Source organism: Zingiber officinale, chromosome 5A, assembly GCF_018446385.1.
Source record: "Zingiber officinale cultivar Zhangliang chromosome 5A, Zo_v1.1, whole genome shotgun sequence".
NCBI lineage: Eukaryota > Viridiplantae > Streptophyta > Magnoliopsida > Zingiberales > Zingiberaceae > Zingiber > Zingiber officinale.
In genome coordinates, this window is record NC_055994.1 from 99,642,844 (window position 1) to 99,661,517 (window position 18,674).

The following is an 18,674-nucleotide window of genomic DNA, read 5'->3' on the forward strand; positions in this document are numbered from 1 at the left end:
CACCTGAAACTTTGGAACCCGAGGGCTACTTTTCAGCGCGGCACGGAGCGACGAATCCGCGCTGCGAAACGTGCGTGAACCGCCGATCGCTGCTTCTTCGCCACCCAAACGTTTCCAATTTAGAAAGCGACAAATCGATCCGTCGTTTCAAAAGTCGATGAGATCAGACGTCCAATCCGGAGAAGGAAAGGAAGAGAGAGGGAGAGGAGGGAGAAGGACTCTGGCGAAGGCTGTTCCTGTTTCTTCTTCTTTCTTTCTTTCTTTGAATGCGCGGAGAAGCTTCTTCATCGACGGTTGAACTGATTCCAATTTGAATGTTCGTTTTCGTTTCCTTTTTCTTCCGGAATTAATGCTTTTGATTGATATTTGATTGCTCAGATTGTATCTCCAATTCGATACCGAGAGTTCGCTGGAGCTGGTGAGTGAATCAAGCAAGATATTTGCGTGTTTTTTTGGTTTATGTGAATCAATCGTCGGACATGGGTGCTGGAACCACAGCAGCACCGCCAGCGCCGGCGGCGGCGACGCTGTACTGTTACTTCTCGGTGCTCCTCGGGGCCGTCTCCGAGTGGTGCCTGATCGTGATCCTGCTGACCAACGCCGCTTTATCCTACACCGCCACAAGGTTCGCCCGCCTCTGCAACCTGCCGCCGCCCTGCCCTTTCTGCTCCCGCCTCGACCACGTCCTCGGCGGCGAGCGACGCGGCTTCTACCACCACCTGCTCTGCCGCGCCCACAAGCTCGAGGTCTCCGCGCTCGTCTACTGCCACGCCCACCGCCGCCTCGCCAACTCCCGCGGCATGTGCGAGGCCTGCCTCCTGTCCTCCCCCGCCGCCGCATGCCGAAAGCCCAAGCCCTCGATTACCCCCGGCGACGACCCTCTTACGTTCGACGGAGACGACCACCCAGGTGCCAGATCCTGCTCATGCTGCGCCGAGCCCTTCACTCTCTCGCGGGCGATCTGCCACGGGAAGAAGAAGAAATCCTCCGCCAAGATCGACGTAGCCGGAATCAACAACGTGCCGGCGGGCCGACGAGTCCAACTAAGAAAGAGACAGTGGAAGAGCTCGGATCGGCCGGGCGCCATGCCGGACGTAGGCTACAGCGAGCTAAAGATCACATCGGGGTCGGAGACGGAGATACCCTACTCCGACGACGACTGCTACGACGAGAACGAAGAGGGGGACTCGCCGATCAACGGCGTTAAGGACATAGAGGAGGAGTCGGCGTCGGTGGCGAGAGCGTGGCGGCCGTCGACGGCAGTGGAGGAGTTGGTTCCCGAGAGGCTCATCCATCCTAACCCTAACCCTGTTACTAACCATCCGCAGCGCTCGCTGCTGTTCAACTCTGAGAAGAAGCCGGCCGAGAATGATTCGAATAAAGTCGATCCCAAGAACACTGCTGTGGAATCGAAGGAGAGAACGATCGAACAGGTTCCTCATCGAGGTAATCTCTTCAATTTCCTACTTTACCTGTTATTTTATTTTGCCCTAATCGATCACTCCAACAGCGGCGGCGGCTTCCGATGTCAATCCTAGCATCAACGATCCGCCTACATCGGCGCGCGCGATCTTGCTGGAGCGCAACGAGAGCTTCAAGAACGCACTGGCGTAGAAGGGGATGATGATGTCGCCGCGGATCTCCGTTCTGGCGGAGGACTTGAAGCTCCGGCTGTCCCAGAAATCCTACCACGCTCTGGATCTGCCGTGGAGCGGCGACATGATCTTCAGCCCCCGCTTCGCGGAGATCGACGCCTCGACCTCCGCCGGGTTGCAGAGCATCGCGAAGCGGCTCGCCGTGGAGCGCAACAACTCGAGCCTGGAGAGCTACGACGCGTGCGTGGTCTCCGACGTGGAGGCGGAGACGTCGACGGAGCGTCTGCGGCAGCAGATCGAGCTGGACCGGAAGACGATGAGCGCGCTGTACAAGGAGCTGGAGGAGGAGCGGAGCGCCTCGGCGGTGGCGGCCAACGAGGCGCTGGCGATGATCAACCGCCTGCAGGAGGAGAAGGCCGGGATGCAGATGGAGGCTCTGCAGTGCCTGCGGATGATGGAGGAGCAGTCGGAGTACGACCAGGAGGCAATCCACAAGCTCAACGACCTGCTGACCGATCGAGAGAAGGAGCTGATGGATCTGGAGGCAGAGCTGGAGAGCTCCCGGAAGAGGCTCGCCGGGGAGGAGCGGAATCCCCGCAGCGAGGCTGAATTCAGCGACCTGGTGGCCGGATTCGACGAGGAGAAGGCGCAGATCTCGGCGTGCTTGAAGAATCTGCAGGACCAAATCAACAACACGTCGAGCTCAACCGACGCAGCGCAGATCGATCTGCAACTGCAAGACGAGGTCCTGAAGCTGAACGAGAGACTGCATGCGCTCGAGGAGGACAAAGCCCTGCTGGGCCACGCTGTGAGTGCGCTGAGGCATGGAAGCGACGGAGTCAGGCTAGTGCAGGAAATGGCGCGGCAGTTCAAGGAATTGAGAACGATTCCGGCGACATAAAGGTGGCGGAGGATCGGAGCAGAGACTCCAGTTCCAATTCTGTTTTTGACTGACCTTTCTTAATTACACAACGAGATTTGTAGGCATTGGAATTTGGAAGGATAGATTTTGATTGCAATCACGGTAAATTTAGCAGGAAACATGGATGAAATATAGCAAGAAACACTGATGTTTACTAGCACTGATCTGCTCAGCTGTTTACTAAACGATAATAACCGAACGATAAGTGGATAAATGCACTGCTAATTAATTCATGTTTACGCAGTGACTTGCAGTAATACAATCGCGTAATCCCTTCATGGACTCCGGCAACCGCCGCCGCCGCCGCCACCTCCTCCTCCTCCACCGCTGCCATGATGACCCCGTCCACCACCTAAACCCACATGGTGCCCAAGTCCACCTCCCTCCCCGGCGCCGCCGCCTCCTCCTCCTGCTCCGCTCCCACCACCGAGGCCACCCAATCCTCCCAGTCCACCAAGTCCCGTTCCTCCTCCCAACCCGCCACCGCCAAGGCCGCCGATGTCTCTGAAAAAGGGCACGCCGCCGAAACCACCGAGTCCGCCGATGCCGGCGAAAACGCCAGGCCCGTCGAACGACATAAAATTCTTCTGCTCTTCGACGCCGGCTGCCGGGCCAGCGGCCGGTTTCTCGGATCTCAGGCGTGCCTCCTCTTCCGGCACCTTCCTAGAGTGCGCACCGTGAGCCAAAGCAAAAGCTATCGCCATCACGACCAAGAAATTCCAACTCGCCATTTTCTACTTGCAAATTTTGGAGCGAGAAGCCTCTTATAGAGGTCTGCGGGCGGCGGTGGGTAGTCCAAGAAGTTCTTTAATTAATCTGTTCATGTGGATGCATTAGAATTCCTCGGCGAAGCCACGAGAAGAAGATGGCGATGTCTTGTTCATGCAAAACAAATGAAGGCATATAACTAAATCGCCGAAATGAACAATTACCGCCCACCGAACGCATTGACACCTTCTATTTTTGAGAACATGGACAGTTTGGAAGCTAGGAGGCAAACTGCAATTTAATCGAACGTTTTGGGATATTTTAAGTAAATATGTAAACTCTATGGAGCAAATCGGAATTTCCTTCGGTTATTATCGCACATCTTTAATGGGCCGTTTTGTCGGCCCATAAACCTGGCGGCCCTCCCCACTTCCATTTATTTAAACCAGGACCAAATCTTGACCCTGTTTACTCTCTCAAATTCGATCGAATGATCCAACGGCTGAGAGAGTCGCGTTCAAATGAAGCGGACCATGCGTGGGAAACGACGTCGATCGTAGCCAGACGCCTTTTTTAGGGTTCGCCACCGCTCGTTGAAATCGCACTTCCCGTCTTTTTCTGCTTCTTCCCCATCGCACTTCTCGGAAATCAATCTAATGGTAACGTCGCCGATCTACTTCCTCTTCTGCTTCTCGAAATTATTTTGGGGTTTTGATTTGCAATTTTATGGGGGTTTTTTGTTGTTGTTTTTGAAGGCATTGCCGAATCAGCAAACGGTGGACTACCCGAGCTTTAAGCTTGTGCTTGTCGGCGATGGCGGGACAGGTAAAATGGTTCTTTCTCTTTTTTCTCCTGGTTCGAGTGATCTTTGCCAGCATGATTTGGTTTCAAAACTCGCCGTATCACGAACTGCTTTGATCGTCGTCGGGTTAAGGTTATGAAGATTTGCTACTGTTGTTTTATCGATTTCAATCTCTTTTACGTAAAATCTCTGTCTAGGCTTTTCTTCTGCTGGTATGGCATCAATATTTGTCCATGTTGATAAGTGTTCATTGCTGAATGTGTAACGACGATATGTACAGAAGCTTTTCTTTGGCCACTTCGTTTCCCATTTATTTTCTGTTCGTTTTAGGGCAACACAATACTGTACTTAAATTGCATCTAGTTTGTTTCCCCTTGACTTTTTGTGTAGAAAATTTATCCTTTGATTTCGTACCTCTGCGCCTGTAGTTATCTTATTCCTATGGTGTGATACAGGGAAAACAACATTTGTGAAGAGGCACCTTACTGGTGAATTCGAGAAGAAGTATGAACGTGAGTATCATGTTAATCTTATTTTTTTTAGTTGTTTTGTTTGGTAATATACTAATATGCATCGGAATGTCTTGGGGTTTTTTAGCTACAATCGGTGTTGAGGTCCATCCTCTTGATTTCTTCACAAATTGTGGGAAGATCCGATTTTATTGCTGGGATACGGCTGGTCAGGAAAAATTTGGTGGTCTGAGGGATGGATACTAGTATGTTCTGACTCGTGTTTATTTTTATCATTGCATTCTAGTTGATAAATGCAAGTTGATATAGTTTGTTGGCATCTGCTACTGATCATGTTGATGTTTCTCAATGATTTCTTCTTATTATTCCTTTTGATATGAAATAGGACATTGGCTTACCATACAGGCAGATATTGTGGACTCTCTATCCAATGAATACTCTTCATTTAAGATTGAAAACCATTAGCTGTTTAAAAATCTTTATTATACTCAATATTGCTCATTTTTCAATTCAGGGTTTTCCTTATTGTTTTGAATTTACTGGTAGGTTCATAGTTTTGATAGGATTAGTTCCCCATAATATATGACAAACTTGTGGTTTATCGATTGCATTTAGAGAAAAACAAACTGTTTATGTGGGATTTTTTAGATAATTGGATTTTCCATTTTGAAAAGCAATGGATGATAGCTTAGTTTTTTTTATCTTTTCATACTCATGTTTGTCAAATTCTGTTTATTGTGAATTAAATGGTTATTGAAAGCTTGTTGCTTTTCTAATCTGGTTTTGCCATCTTTCTTTTACAGTATTCATGGTCAGTGTGCTATAATCATGTTTGATGTGACTGCAAGGTTAACCTACAAGAACGTCCCAACATGGCACCGGGACTTATGCAGGTTGCTACTTAGAACACATGAAGATGAATATGCAGTTCCTGACACTTCAAAATATCTAACAATTTTGTCTGCTTTTTTGGTGAAATCAGGGTTTGTGAGAATATTCCTATCGTTCTGTGTGGCAATAAGGTTGACGTGAAGAGCAGGCAGGTTAAAGCAAAGCAAGTTACCTTCCACAGGAAGAAGAACCTCCAGTATTATGAGATCTCAGCAAAAAGCAATTATAACTTCGAGAAACCATTCCTTTATCTTGCGAGGAAACTTGCAGGGTAAGTAGGTGATAATTAGTTTCTGCAATTATTACTGCTAGAAAAAAAAAGAGAAATAATAATAATAATGGTAAATGCCATGACAGGGACCCCAACCTTCATTTTGTTGAGTCACCTGCACTGGCGCCTCCAGAGGTTCAGATTGACTTGGCCGCGCAGCAACAGTAAGTGCAATTGATATATATGCTTTTAGATTTGTTTTGATTTTTTCCTTTTGGGTCCAATCTAATTGCTGCCTTAAGTAGACATATATAGTGAATAAGTGACCCTATTCTTAGCACCCAAATGTTATAAGAATTAAATAAGAAATAGTTTCACAATGATAAAATGAATGGCTTGTGTCTAATTCAGGGCGGTCAATGTACTACTCTGTCTACTTGGCCCAAAGCAGGTACTGACCCGAAATGCCCCATTCACCCGTTGGACTTCTTTGGCTTGCCTCTCCTTACCAATGTGATCGATAACCCCGTCTGTTTGCTAAGTGCGTGTGTGGCCCAACCAACACAATAGGTCAGTTTGATCCAAGCACTCGGTCAGTGTGGCTGCACTAACTCGTTTTGCTCTACCAGCCTGCTCCAACCAATTGGTTCTGTTGGTGCACTTTCGCCCAACCTACCTAATGATTGTGCAATAGACTTGTCTGACTTAACTAAGGTTGTATTATTTGAAGAATGAATAACTGCTTCGAAATATCGCCAGGAATTATTCCTTGATGATAGGATAGACCAAGGATGTATTAAGGAATAAAAAATAACCATTCTCATAAACTAAATTGATTTTTAGATTTTATACACGTAGTGAGTGGCTTTAAGTAAAGTTCTTTTTAAGATTTTGTTCATATTTATGACTTTGCTCTGTTTTATTTTCTTTTTCAGACATGAAGCTGAGCTTGCTGCAGCTGCCGCTCAGCCGCTTCCGGACGACGACGATGATCTGCTTGATTAGAAGCGTTTTGTAGTGTGTTGTTTTCCAAGGTGTGCTATGATATGAACCAACAGACTTTGTTTTTCTGCCCATTTTTAGAATTGGCGCTGAATGCTTTTCATTAGTTTATTCAAGAATGTTTCTCCTTTGATGTGGAACATAATATGTGGATAACTCTGCTAATCTCAGTGCCGTTTATATCATTTGGATCATTTTTTAACGCCGTTCATTTTGAAAACCTTTTTCTCCTGTCTTACACTGTTTCCTTGAGGGGAAATGGTGGGATGGAAGAAAAAAGACTTGAAAACATCCGCCCTGGAAAACGGAATTAGAAAAAAAAAAAAGCAAAATACATTAATTGCAATTGTACTACTTGTACTGCAACAAACCATGTGTACTGAACCCAATGGATATTTATTTCGTTTTAAATTTATTTTTCTTCTGACCCCACAATTTCCTGGTTTTTTCTTAAAAAATATTATTTCTCGTTTTCACTTTAAATTTTCTTATTTAAAACTCCATTTCAATTTTAAAACCAGAATTACAATTTATTTACAATTTTTAAAAAATACATATTGTTTATCAAGCTACAAAGTAAAGCAATCACTTCTAAACCGGATCAAGCCCGGTCCAACCCCAACCGGAGGAGCTGTCACGTGCTCCCCAAACGCCGCGAACTTATTGGATCCCCGGCCGCCGGACTGTCGAGGGAGGTTCTCCGGCACGATGTTCTCCAAAGAATTCTCCCGCCACTGTGGGCACCTCCGCTTGTCGCTCCACCGCACGATCTTTCCCGCTCCCGACCCCACCGCCTCCGCCCTGACCTCGCCGGCTAGCACCTCCCCGTCGCCGCCCAGCCCAATGGCGGATCCGATCAAGACGCACGCCGCCGTCGACACGCACTGTCTCCTCCAGCTGACTTCCGTCCTCTGAGACCTGCCATCGAACGCGTTTAGATCAAGAGGGAGAGATCGTATCGGGAATACTGAATCATGCATCGAGCGCTTACCACGGAGAGAACAGCGTGGGGGAAGGAGGAGGAGCGGGAGGAGGGAGAGCGGGCGGCAGCGGAGTCGGCCGGAGGCAGGCGTGGATCGAGATCGCCATTGCTTTCGCTCGCTACCCGTTCGATGAAACGTCCCAGAGTCGATGCGCGTGCCCTGCTCGGGCACGATCGACGGCTTCTTAAATTGGACAAATAAATAAACGATAACCGTCAGATAAAGTGGGACTATGACACGGACGGTCGATACTTGCCCAGCTTGCTTGCCGTCTAAAGTAACCCAGTAGCGTGCGAGCTCCCGCGACACGTCGGATGAACTGGGTCCGGCTTCCGAGATATTCTTGCACCCAGAACGAATCTTCACTCGGTTACTCATACCGAAACTTACCCGCCGAGTTACTGGACCAATGTCTAACAACGAAGTTGGTAGCTAAGGGGAAACTTTAAGACGCTATTTTCCTTTTGCACGACATTGGACGTTGCTGACCTTTGATCGCTTAAGAACCGTCGGATGATGATCGGTCGGTGGATGGAAGAGGCCAAAGGAGAACACGAAACTAGTGTTTTTCTTCGTTGAGTAGGTAGAGCAGCGTACGAGAGTAGATTAATGTTACGCTTGTTTTGACCTCGAGCGAGCTTTTATTTTCTTTTCATTTTTCCTTATTTTGTTCTTTTTTCTTCCCAACGATGACAATAAAGTGTTCTTGTTGGTATTCGTATTTTTCTCATTTGTTTCCAACAGTTTTTGATCCGTGAGGAACATGTCTCTCTGTAGAGATTCTTACACATGCAATCCATGGAAAATGGAATCTACAAGTCACCTCTATCAAATGCATGAATTGCGGGATGTGAACTGGAAGATGACAAAATAGAATTGTCAACAAATAAGGCACACTTAAAATTGAGAAATTGCTAAAAAAAAAAAGCGCATCTAATTTTAGATTTACCCAACAGCGTATTTATTTTCCAATTATCACTCCCACCAATTACTGTGTATTAATACTATCATTATGGTAATTTTTTTTAAAAAATACAGCAGTACTACATTGAAGCTGATTTTAGAATTTACATAGTACCATATTGTTGTTGGCACCATTGATGGAAAGGGTAAAATGAAAAATAAATACGCTCTTTGATAAATTTAAAAGAAAGAGTAAAAAAAATAAAATGAAATAAATCTTCTACCAGTCTTTCTTATTTCATGCCTAAATGTTTTTTGTTTTTTTTTTATTTTGTTAAATTCTGAATCCTGTGGTAAAGAGTGAAAGAAGATCAAATTTTACGGAACATATGTACAGAGAGGCCCTCAACAAGACAACCAAAGTCTATATTTGTCACAATGCAGCTCCCTATAAATCGTACGAGGTAGATAGGAGAAAGAGTTGCTTCCATTGCTGAATAGCTACTTGTTCTGCTCTGTTCCTTGAAGCAAAAAGGTTAGCTCGCATCTTATTAATATAAATATTATATTTTAGATAATGAAATCTTTCTTTCTCTTTTCTTCCTTCATTTTACTGTAGATGGAAGGTGAAGGAAATGTGAGTCATGCAAAGAAGGAAAAGGAGAAGACGAACGATCCCGTCAAGCTTAGAATGAAGGTGGAAAAGCTCGATGCCAAGATTGATGCATTGAAAGCCAAAAAGGAGGAGATCATAAAGCAATTATATGATCTTGAAGGAGCTGGATCTTGAGCAATTGTTGACCTCTATGAAGATCGATCGATAACATTATTCTTTATTGTTTCATTTAACCGAAATTTCTGTTTTCATCCTTGAGTGGGCAATAAACTTTAACGGGGTTGGATAAAGGGTAACATAGAAGTTATAATTCTACGACCGATACTTTACAATCGCATTCAATGTTCCAGAGTGAAAAGGATGAAGATGGCACCCCATTGCATCCTTTGACCGTGCCAACTGTCTAAGACAAAGATGTTAACTAAGGTAATACTTTACAATCGAACGCAATTGGCATTAGTTCGAACGGTCATAGCATCCTCGTGATGTGCAAAGCACCCTTGAAATATAATCCTACTTGTCCAATCGGCAAAGGGAGACGGACACAGATATCTCAGGACCGCATGAGCACATCTTCAGATCACCAACGTCTCATTTGACACCCACCCACCAAGATGAACTGCATAATTCTTGAAAATGTGCATCTGCAAATAATGGATTTGTCCCCCCCTTTCTTTCACGCTAACCGACTTCTTTTCGGCGTTACACGTTAGAAAAACAAGCAGCAACCGAATAACACATGGTTAGTGCAGGGCCTATTTAACTTCAAAATATAACTGTCCAAGTTAGATGATTCAAGAACAGGTCTCTTGTCAATACAAATTACAATGATAGTTTTTCCTATTCTGTGTGGTGTTTCAAGTGACCGACCGCAACATTGTACCGTTTGGCTACTTCCAGAGCTTTACAAATTTATCGTGACTGGCTGATGCAATTACTCCGGTCACATTTGAAGCCGCCAAAGCTGCAATCAGACCTTCATGAGCAGTACGAGTCATGGTCTTGTTCTTCTCCATGTCCCAAAATTCTAGAGACTGCAATGAGAAGAGCAACTTCAATCAGTACGAATTAGTGGAGAGAAAAAAGGGAAACAGAAATACCACAAAGTCCATACAACTATTATTAGGGGTGCAAGTTAAGAAACGAAGCTTCGATGATTTTTACTATAATTCTCGGTATACAAAAGCGAGTTCGACGCAGCCAACTTGCCTGGTAGCAACCAATTATGAGCACCTTAGGATAGTTGGGGTGAAAAACACATGAATGGAACTTGCTGCCATTGCAACTCAACTCATGCACACATTCTCCTTCGCTTCCCAAACCAAAAGACCAAACTCTGACAGAGTCCTCGCTAACAGAAGCAAGAAGATCACCAGAAGAGTTCCAGCAGATGGAATCAACATGTTTTGTATGACCCTGAAGTGGAACGCGATGTTGATAAGCCATATTAACTGTTCAACTTTAGAAAAATAGCTAAACATAAAGGAGAAACAACATGACATGAAGAACTAAATATTAATTCCTGATGTTAGTCAAAATGCTCTTATGCACATTTAGTGAATGCTTAAGATTTCAGATAAAAGCAACCGACCTGCAGCGTCTGCCTGCGACCTTGTGTTTCAACATCTAGTACACAGATGGTGCTCTCTGCAGCAACGGCTAGATACCTACCCTGACGGGGTTGAAACCTCATTTGAGTAGTTCCACCCTGAATGCAAGGAGAAGAATAAATTCGTTGAAAATTAGAAGGGTATACTTTTAGGATCAGCAAATTCATAGCAATGTTTTGTGTACCTTGAAAACTCTGGCACAGTTACCATTGTTTATACTCCAGAAACGCATTTCACCATCACTATCACAAGAACAGATAAGATCCTCTTTACTTGGGTGAAAGTCCAAAGACATGACAGATGCAGAATGACCAGTGAAAGTTCGAAGTGAATAGCCTGGCTGTGCATCAGAAATCATATAGCAAATTCCAATGTTTAATGACCAATCATGAATGGAGAAGTAACAGATCAATTTGATTGTAGTCCTCAAGTTCCTGATTAGTGAAATCAATGTAGTGCATTCACATAAATATTGATAATGCAACAATTAGCAAATTTGCTCCTAAAAAATAATACATTAATACGATCATTCAGGGGATGAGGAACAAGGTCCCTGATATTGTTGATATATTTACGTGATACATGAAGACTTATCCTCTAATGGAAAACGGCATTTGATTGTGGATAATTTCCTCCATTAACTGATGTTGGGCTACTAGACAAATGAGCTTTTGAGAACAATTCCTTGAGATCTTCTCAAGGATGATTAAAATATAAAAGCCATGAATTGTCGGGATAAGCAATTTAATGGACATCACTCTGCTTAATAGGAAGGACAACTGCACTTGCTGGCTATAATATCTAATTTGTACAACTACAGAGCAAGAGAGACTACTGATATGCAGTTGACCTAGCTGTTCAACTATTGCTTGTTCTTGATGAACAAATCCTCTTTCTTTCAAAAATATAAGCAGCAAAATCCACAGATCATACATAAAACTCGACTAAAGACACTAAAAAAGGGCTGGAGGTTTTTTACCATTATAAGGAAAAAACAATACCCATGTAAACACATGCCCACACTTGATATTGAAATACTTGTTTACAGTTCTTTACGGAAAGATTATTAGATTATGACAACTGAAAGATAACACATCTCACAAAATCCCCCTAACAACAGCAGAATTATTCCATAACGCTGAGGATGATGGTTTAGATTAACTGCCTCAAGACAGTCTCACCCTATGAGCTAGCTAATGACCCAATCATGTATGCCAAAAATATACCATTAGCGATAGAATATCAGGCAAAAATGTCGGTCTGCACTTGCAAATCATGAGTAAGCCATTTCACTTGTTCAGCCTTATCCCGAACAAAACCCTTTGCTTTTTTTTCTTTGCATAAATACGACTTCAATTTGGCTATCCAAAATAAATTCAAACATCTAAATGTTAGCACATTGATGGCCTTGGCATATGATCATAATGGTCATTCTTAACTGAACCAGATGTACTGGTCAGCAGAGTGCAAAATAATATTGCTTCAACCAAAGTTTACCCATTTGCCAAGGCATGCAAATATCTGAGCAAAGCATGCCTTGGCTAAGGTTGTTGGAACAACTCCATAGGGTAACCTATGTGCGCATCATCTCTTCCTAATTAATTATTAGGACAAAGTGGTGGAAATAGTCTGATTATTCCAACTCAATACACAATCTTCTGGAGATCATCAATTCGAAGATTGTGGCACATGTAATTGAAATCTAGAAGTAAATTTTTTAGACAAATAAACATGGACCAAATGAGTGTTCCAAGTCCAACTATAAGGTATTATTGATTTGTAGGTAACTCAAACATTGTTAGGTACCACATCTTTGTATCTTCCCAGATAAACATCTAAACACTCTCCTGCATGTGATGAGATAAAGATACATACTAAATAAGATGGATGCAAGCAAACATTGAAAAAGATAACTAGCTATAAATGAGCCCAAAATGATTAGAAGTTTTTAAGAATGAAAGTGGATCACTAAATACTAACATTATCAGCATCCCACACTCTCACAGTCTTGTCAAATGAGGATGTAGCTAGACGAGGCAAGCTCGAACTAAACCGAACATCAGTAATCAGCAAGGAGTGCTCCTCCAGTGAAGATTTGAGCTTCAAAGAGTCAGCATGCCACAAAACTGCCTGCACAACAAAATCATATCAAGGTTTAGAGAAGTGGGAAGTATTGGATTATCAGTGACAATTAATTGGCGAGCCATTATATTACAATTAACCTTTTTATCATGTCCTCCAGTTGCAAGGAGTTTCCCATCTGATGAGAAGTGGCAACAAACAACTTTATTTGAACTTGCTCTAGCTGCTACAATCTCAGTAAATGGGAAACCTAAAAAGCAATTACTGACATCAAATAGTGTGATACAACCAAGAAGTTCGGCTTTGAAGGCAATCAATGTTAGAAACAAGAAAAAGGGTTAAGCAAAAAAATAAAGATAGGTAATTCTTCAAATGTTTTGAATGGGAAATAATGAACAAGCAAAGGCTGGAAAAAAAGTAAAACCTTTTGCAGAATCCATAGAGCGACCAACATCTCTTGGGTCCATATCATCATGAGATAGAAAGGACTCTACGTTATCATCCAAAGATGCATCTTCCACAAAGCGATCCATGTCAGCCTGCAAGTAAAACGTCATCATCCTCCTTTCATGAAAAAGTGCCAATTATGAAATACAAAATTTCAGATTCATGGCATACATCAGTTAATAAATGACAAGCAATCCTATATAATTACCAATTGGTTGGTAGGAGATGTCAGAGGACCAGTTCCATCACCAAACATCATCAGAGGCTTAGATGAGCCACCATTATGTTGCAACTGTGCCATTGACATTACATCTCCTGGTGTATGAGTCGATGGTGTTGAGGGTGCAGAGCTTGGAGAAGGCCCAGTGGTATTTGCTGTTCCAGAGCTATTTGCAGGTCCAGAGGATGAAACAGCCTGCTTTCGTTTCCGGCCATTTTGATTGTTTGATGTCTACAATTCATTAACAATAGTTGTCAAGATTTGCGGGAAAAATAGGAAACCGGATGTTTTTGTTTTACCTTTTGCTGATTTACTATGAGGGAAAAGAAAAAACACTTAGTAGTGTTGCATAGAGCTCAATGCAGAGATAAGAATTGTGTAAACGACTCCAAATAATTGGAATAAGCACAGCTTAACCATGATGACAGTGCGACAAAGGTAAAAATTCACTTCAATACCAAGATAAGGTGAAATAATACCTGATCAGCCCCTCTAAAGGAATTTGACATGCTTCCATCAACAGTCATACTAGCTGCTGCAAGTTTCTCTTGAAGGAGATGATTAGAATTTTGAGATTGTTGGCTTGAAAGGACATGTTGAAGCTGCTGTTGCTGTTGCTGACTGCTGCTTTGTTGTTGTTGAGGTTGCAACTGAGCTATTTTCTATTACAAGCACAGAAAACTTTTGAGCAAGATGTGCAATGTGGCATAAAACCATAGAATAAAAGAAAAAGCCGTGAACCTTCATCAATAAATCAGAATCAGTGCGAGGCATTAGCGGACTTGGAGATTGCATGGGAGAACCTACATTAGGTATGACATCATTAAGAACATTTGACTGGCCATCCTTCCCTGGAACCATGTTCCTGCTGTTCAGAAGCATTCTTAGCCTTCTGTTATCAATATCTGCAGCCGTTGGTGAGTTCATATTTTGCTGTGCCTGGAGAAGCAACTGCTGTTGATGTGGACTTAGAAATTGCAGTTGCTGAAGTGATTGAGGTGATGACTGCACAAATGACTTCTGCTGTTGTAAAAGTCCTGAACGAAGTTGATCAAGACCCTATAAGATAAAGAAATAAGCACAATAAGATATTTTGCTTCAATAATACTTCCCAAGCCCAAATCAAAATTTCCTACAGAGACTGAAAGAATGAAAGAAATTCATATTCATAACAGGTTCAGCATATTGAACTACCAAATGAATGTAACTGCAAATACCTCTCAAATTAAAGAACCTTTTTCACACACAAAAAAAAACATATAAAAGCAACAATAATTAGGATCTTCCTATTCAGCTATTCCAAAAGGTAATACTTACTGTCAGTGGCCAGCCTTTAAGAGTCAGATTGTTACCAACCTGATTGGGTCCTGCTAACAAAACACAAAGAGTTGGTGAGTCTGCTGAACACAAGGTTAGTGAGTCTACTCAAATGCAAGTACCATTAGGTAAAAAACTAAATAAAAAAGAAAAGTGGCTTCTCCCACTATGTCTGCCCCTCCATAAGAAAAGTAAAAGAATGATTTCTCCTTAGGTCAGTAGCATCATACATAAGAACAGCACAAATAAAGGATATACAAACAAAAGTCAGCCAGGAGGCATAAAGGAAACAAGTAGTAAAATTCTTGCAAACTCAAACTTCTAACAGATGCTACCTGGCACTCCAATTAATGAAGCATCAGGACCAGCAACTCTCGGATTCAAAATTGGAATAATCTCACTCTTTATTTCCTGTAAATGATACAATTATAGAACAAACAATAGATAGCTAGAACAGCAACAATTCAGTAACACATACCTGTGATGACCCAGGAACTTGCTGATTCCTGGTCTGAACCTGCTGAAGAGGCCCTGATAGACCACCAGCTGACCCATGCAAAACATGCCTGTATTTAATGCATTGGATCAATGATGTCAATTTTGATTGAGAACACATTATGATTGAAGAATATCCATAATAACTTACAGTTATGTTCAGGAAACATGATAAACAGAAAGAGTTGAAAAACAATATATGTATAACCATGTCAATATATACAGGCCTTGGATTCTATTTTAAGTTCATATTTCAAATGATATGCACATTATTGAACTGTCACAAAATTCTAGAGCTAACTGAGCACAAGAACATTCAGCCATGTCAAGCAAGCATACCCTGAAGGTTGAGCTGAAGCTGCAGCCGACTTCAGTATGGATGCATGGTTAGGATCCATGACCTGGCCCACATTATCACCAAACCTCTGAACATAGAAGATGAGTGATCAATTAAATCAAATACATTAGAAGACAGGCTAGTTATATCTCTTAGGGTAAAACAGTGGTATGTCAATAGTAGTACTTTAACTGTAGCTTCGTCCAAGGAATCTCGTTGCAGGGGCAACTTTAACCGTTCTTCATACATTTTTGTTGCCAATGCATTAGCAGTTCCAGGATTCTGCCGCATCAAAGAATCTGTACTAACAAGCCCACCAGCATTCCCATTTAATAGCTGAGCTCCCTCTCTACGTTGTGGTTGGTGTTGTTGTTGTTGTTGTTGCTGCTGCTGCTGCTGCTGTGCCTGCCTCTGTAACAACAGTTGCTGAATTTGAATATGTTGTTGTTGCTGTTGTTGTTGCTGCTGCTGCTGCTGCTGCTGTTGCTGCTGTTGTTGCTGCTGCTGAGATGGTTGCTGCTGTTGCTGTTCTCTTGCTTTTATAAGTTGAGTCTAGCATAAAATTCAACATGAGTGTTTAGACAAAAAAAAACTTATCCCAGGATTAGAAACTTACATAAACAAATATAGTCATATGTCAATTTGTCAAGTTCCAGTGATATGTAAACTGTAAGATCTTTCTCAATCACTTTGTCGCTGCAAATTAGGTATGTAAACTCATTGCAAAATGACCTTTTACTTTTGTTCCTGTTGCACTGAAATGCATTAGCTTTTGTTGCTGCTGCCCTGCTACAATGTCATGGAAAAAAGTGACTGGATCTTCTGAATGAAGAGCAACAGCAACCATGGGCCCATCTCAATGTTAGAATATGCTAATAAATAGTTCAGTCCCAAGTATCAATATGCAAGCAAAGTTCCAGACACTGATAATGACCACATGAACCTTTCTCATTTGTTCAGATAAAATCAAGGAACCAAAGTTCTTCTGCTAGTGAAGAACATATACCATCAAAAATTTGTTTGCAGAGCATTGGTCTCAACCCTAAGGCTCTTTCATAAAGAAAAAATCATAATGCATTGGCATTACATACTTCAAGCATACTCCCAACTTATAACTAAAGATAGAAAGGCATTGGTATGAACAGAGAGCTAACTTCAGAAGAAGAATGTTTTGCAGTAGAAATAGAGAATCTTACCTCTATATATGAGGCAGCAGCATCTGAGTGCTTTTCATTTGTCCTAGCGATAAATATATCCCAAAACACAGACCACCACTCAAACAGAAACCCACCAGGAGCATCAATAGCTGAGACAAAGGACAAAGAATCCAATTTCTAGAATAAGCTTGAAATCCTAGGCAAACACGCTATAGAACTATTTGCAACATACCCACTGGATCAGATGACACCTTGGCTTCAGCTTGAAAAGCCTTGGCAGTTGCCTGCAAGTTCCTCTTCACCAAATAATCATAAATGTACACATCCAGCCTGGTCTCAACAGCACAGTGAACAACTCCAATATCAGAAAAGATACCATTTTTCACACTCGTAACTGAGAAAAAGGCTATGCAAATGCACGCGTAGAACAAGAACTACAAACTAAACGACTCGCAACCAAAAACAAGCTCAAAAGAAAACGAACGCAGGAGAAAACCAGTTACTCAAGCTGCAATCGAAAGGAAGCGATCTAAAATCCAAACTTCGGGAACAAAAAGTAACTAAACAAACCGTAAGACCAAACGGACACCTTTCAAACAGATAAAGAGGAAACACTTCATTTCCCAAAGAATAACCGAAATACATCAAGCTGCTCACAAACCCTAGGAATTAATAGCTCAAAGGCAAGTGCACGAGCAGGAGCACCTCCAAAACCCCATAAAAGCAATCAAATCCCCCAGAAATACAGCCAAACTACAGAAAGCTCACATCTTGTCGGCTTCCCAGTTGGTGTGCGACATGATTCCAAGAGTCACCAAGTCAGTCCCTCTGGATCCTCAAAATCTTCCCCAACTGCGAGAATCCCCTACGAGCTCAACCTCCGCCTCCGACGAGAACCATCATGTTAACAAATCCCTGGCACTTCCTGCTTCCGGCCAAACCCTAGAGACACCGGAAAACTCTCGCCGAAGAAAAGAGATATAAATAGAAGCCGCACAACGCAACGTGGAGAGTGTTTAAAAATCAAAGGAAATAGAAATAATATATTGCTCTAATTTATTATTATATTAACGCACTTTATTATCACAATATTCGTTTTTTAATAAATTTATTATTTGAATAAAAAAATATTTCTTATGTAATATTTTATATTCAACTAAATAAAAGTTCAAGGCGGCTAAAATCCAATAGAGAAGAAGCATTTTGTATTAATATTTAATTGCTAACCTTTTTTTTATGTGGTCAATAACTTCCCTAGTACGTGAGAATTAATATTTATAAATTTAGGAATATTTCAATTTACCTCCTGATTTTTTGTTTTTTCTAGATTTGCGACCAGTATATAGACATTTTTGCACTTGTATTGCTTTATCGTGTTCTTTAATTTTTTGGGGGAGGGTTAATCTAGGTATATGGGTTCGGTCCAACCAGTGGTCCCACAAATCGATCGTCAGATAAACCCGAGATGTGCAGATAACTTTTAGCATGGCACCCAATGTCATTAATAGTTCAAATTCTATAGGCAATTGAAAATGTCCAATATGAGATTTAAATCCTAATTATATGAGAATCATCCTTATCGCTTACTATATTTTATCTTATAATTTATTTTATATATACTAGATACTCAGATCTTACCATCTGACTAATTTTATAGTATATTATGTGATTTAAAATTCTATCCACCAAATAAATGTATCCCTAATTTAGTTCTTGATTTTGTAAATTATTTAGAATTTTTTCCATAAATTTCAGGTCAATTAACAAAGAGCAAAATTTAGGCATAAAAATAAGAATGTATAATATTTTTCTTAAAAAAATACTATTTCAATTGACTTTTTCTTTGATTTTTCGTGCTTAATATATAACCTAATGGGCATTCTGGAAATTGCGTAACTATGGAGAA

The 18,674-nt window shown here is 42.0% G+C and overlaps 4 protein-coding genes and 1 pseudogene across 5 annotated transcripts; 2 read left to right on the forward strand and 3 right to left on the reverse strand.

The window, feature by feature from the left end:
- Positions 1-27: 27 nt before the first annotated feature.
- Positions 28-2,614, forward strand: LOC121981206 (annotated as a pseudogene).
- A 178-nt stretch (positions 2,615-2,792) lies between these two features.
- On the reverse strand, positions 2,793-3,249 carry LOC121979840 (glycine-rich protein 23-like). The gene has a single exon (XM_042531828.1). It carries the CDS (start codon positions 3,246-3,248, stop codon positions 2,793-2,795), a length of 456 nt encoding a protein of 151 aa, XP_042387762.1. The 5' UTR covers position 3,249.
- Positions 3,250-3,726: 477 nt separating this feature from the next.
- On the forward strand, positions 3,727-6,786 carry LOC121981207 (GTP-binding nuclear protein Ran-3). Its single transcript, XM_042533618.1, has 8 exons — positions 3,727-3,884; positions 3,981-4,050; positions 4,483-4,539; positions 4,625-4,742; positions 5,301-5,390; positions 5,480-5,659; positions 5,746-5,823; positions 6,535-6,786. Exons 1-8 carry the CDS (start codon positions 3,882-3,884, stop codon positions 6,602-6,604), a joined length of 666 nt encoding a protein of 221 aa, XP_042389552.1. The 5' UTR covers positions 3,727-3,881; the 3' UTR covers positions 6,605-6,786.
- A 303-nt stretch (positions 6,787-7,089) lies between these two features.
- Positions 7,090-7,749, reverse strand: LOC121981208. The gene is made up of 2 exons (XM_042533619.1): positions 7,593-7,749; positions 7,090-7,519 (listed from the first exon to the last, which is right to left on the reverse strand). Exons 1-2 carry the CDS (start codon positions 7,688-7,690, stop codon positions 7,171-7,173), a joined length of 447 nt encoding a protein of 148 aa, XP_042389553.1. The 5' UTR covers positions 7,691-7,749; the 3' UTR covers positions 7,090-7,170.
- Positions 7,750-9,846: 2,097 nt separating this feature from the next.
- LOC121981209 (transcriptional corepressor LEUNIG-like) lies at positions 9,847-17,788 on the reverse strand. 2 transcript variants are annotated; one of them, XM_042533621.1, is made up of 18 exons: positions 17,537-17,788; positions 17,001-17,098; positions 16,808-16,917; positions 15,798-16,163; positions 15,614-15,699; positions 15,258-15,345; positions 15,115-15,190; positions 14,780-14,829; positions 14,204-14,521; positions 13,942-14,124; positions 13,451-13,693; positions 13,220-13,334; positions 12,936-13,045; positions 12,694-12,843; positions 10,898-11,053; positions 10,695-10,811; positions 10,313-10,519; positions 9,847-10,137 (listed from the first exon to the last, which is right to left on the reverse strand). In XM_042533621.1, the coding sequence occupies exons 1-18, from the start codon at positions 17,566-17,568 to the stop codon at positions 9,994-9,996; spliced, it is 2,649 nt and encodes an 882-aa protein (XP_042389555.1). In that variant the 5' UTR covers positions 17,569-17,788; the 3' UTR covers positions 9,847-9,993. The 2 variants fall into 2 exon arrangements, with proteins under 2 accessions (XP_042389555.1, XP_042389554.1); XM_042533620.1 differs by having other exon boundaries at positions 14,780-14,832.
- Between the last annotated feature and the right edge of the window lie 886 nt (positions 17,789-18,674).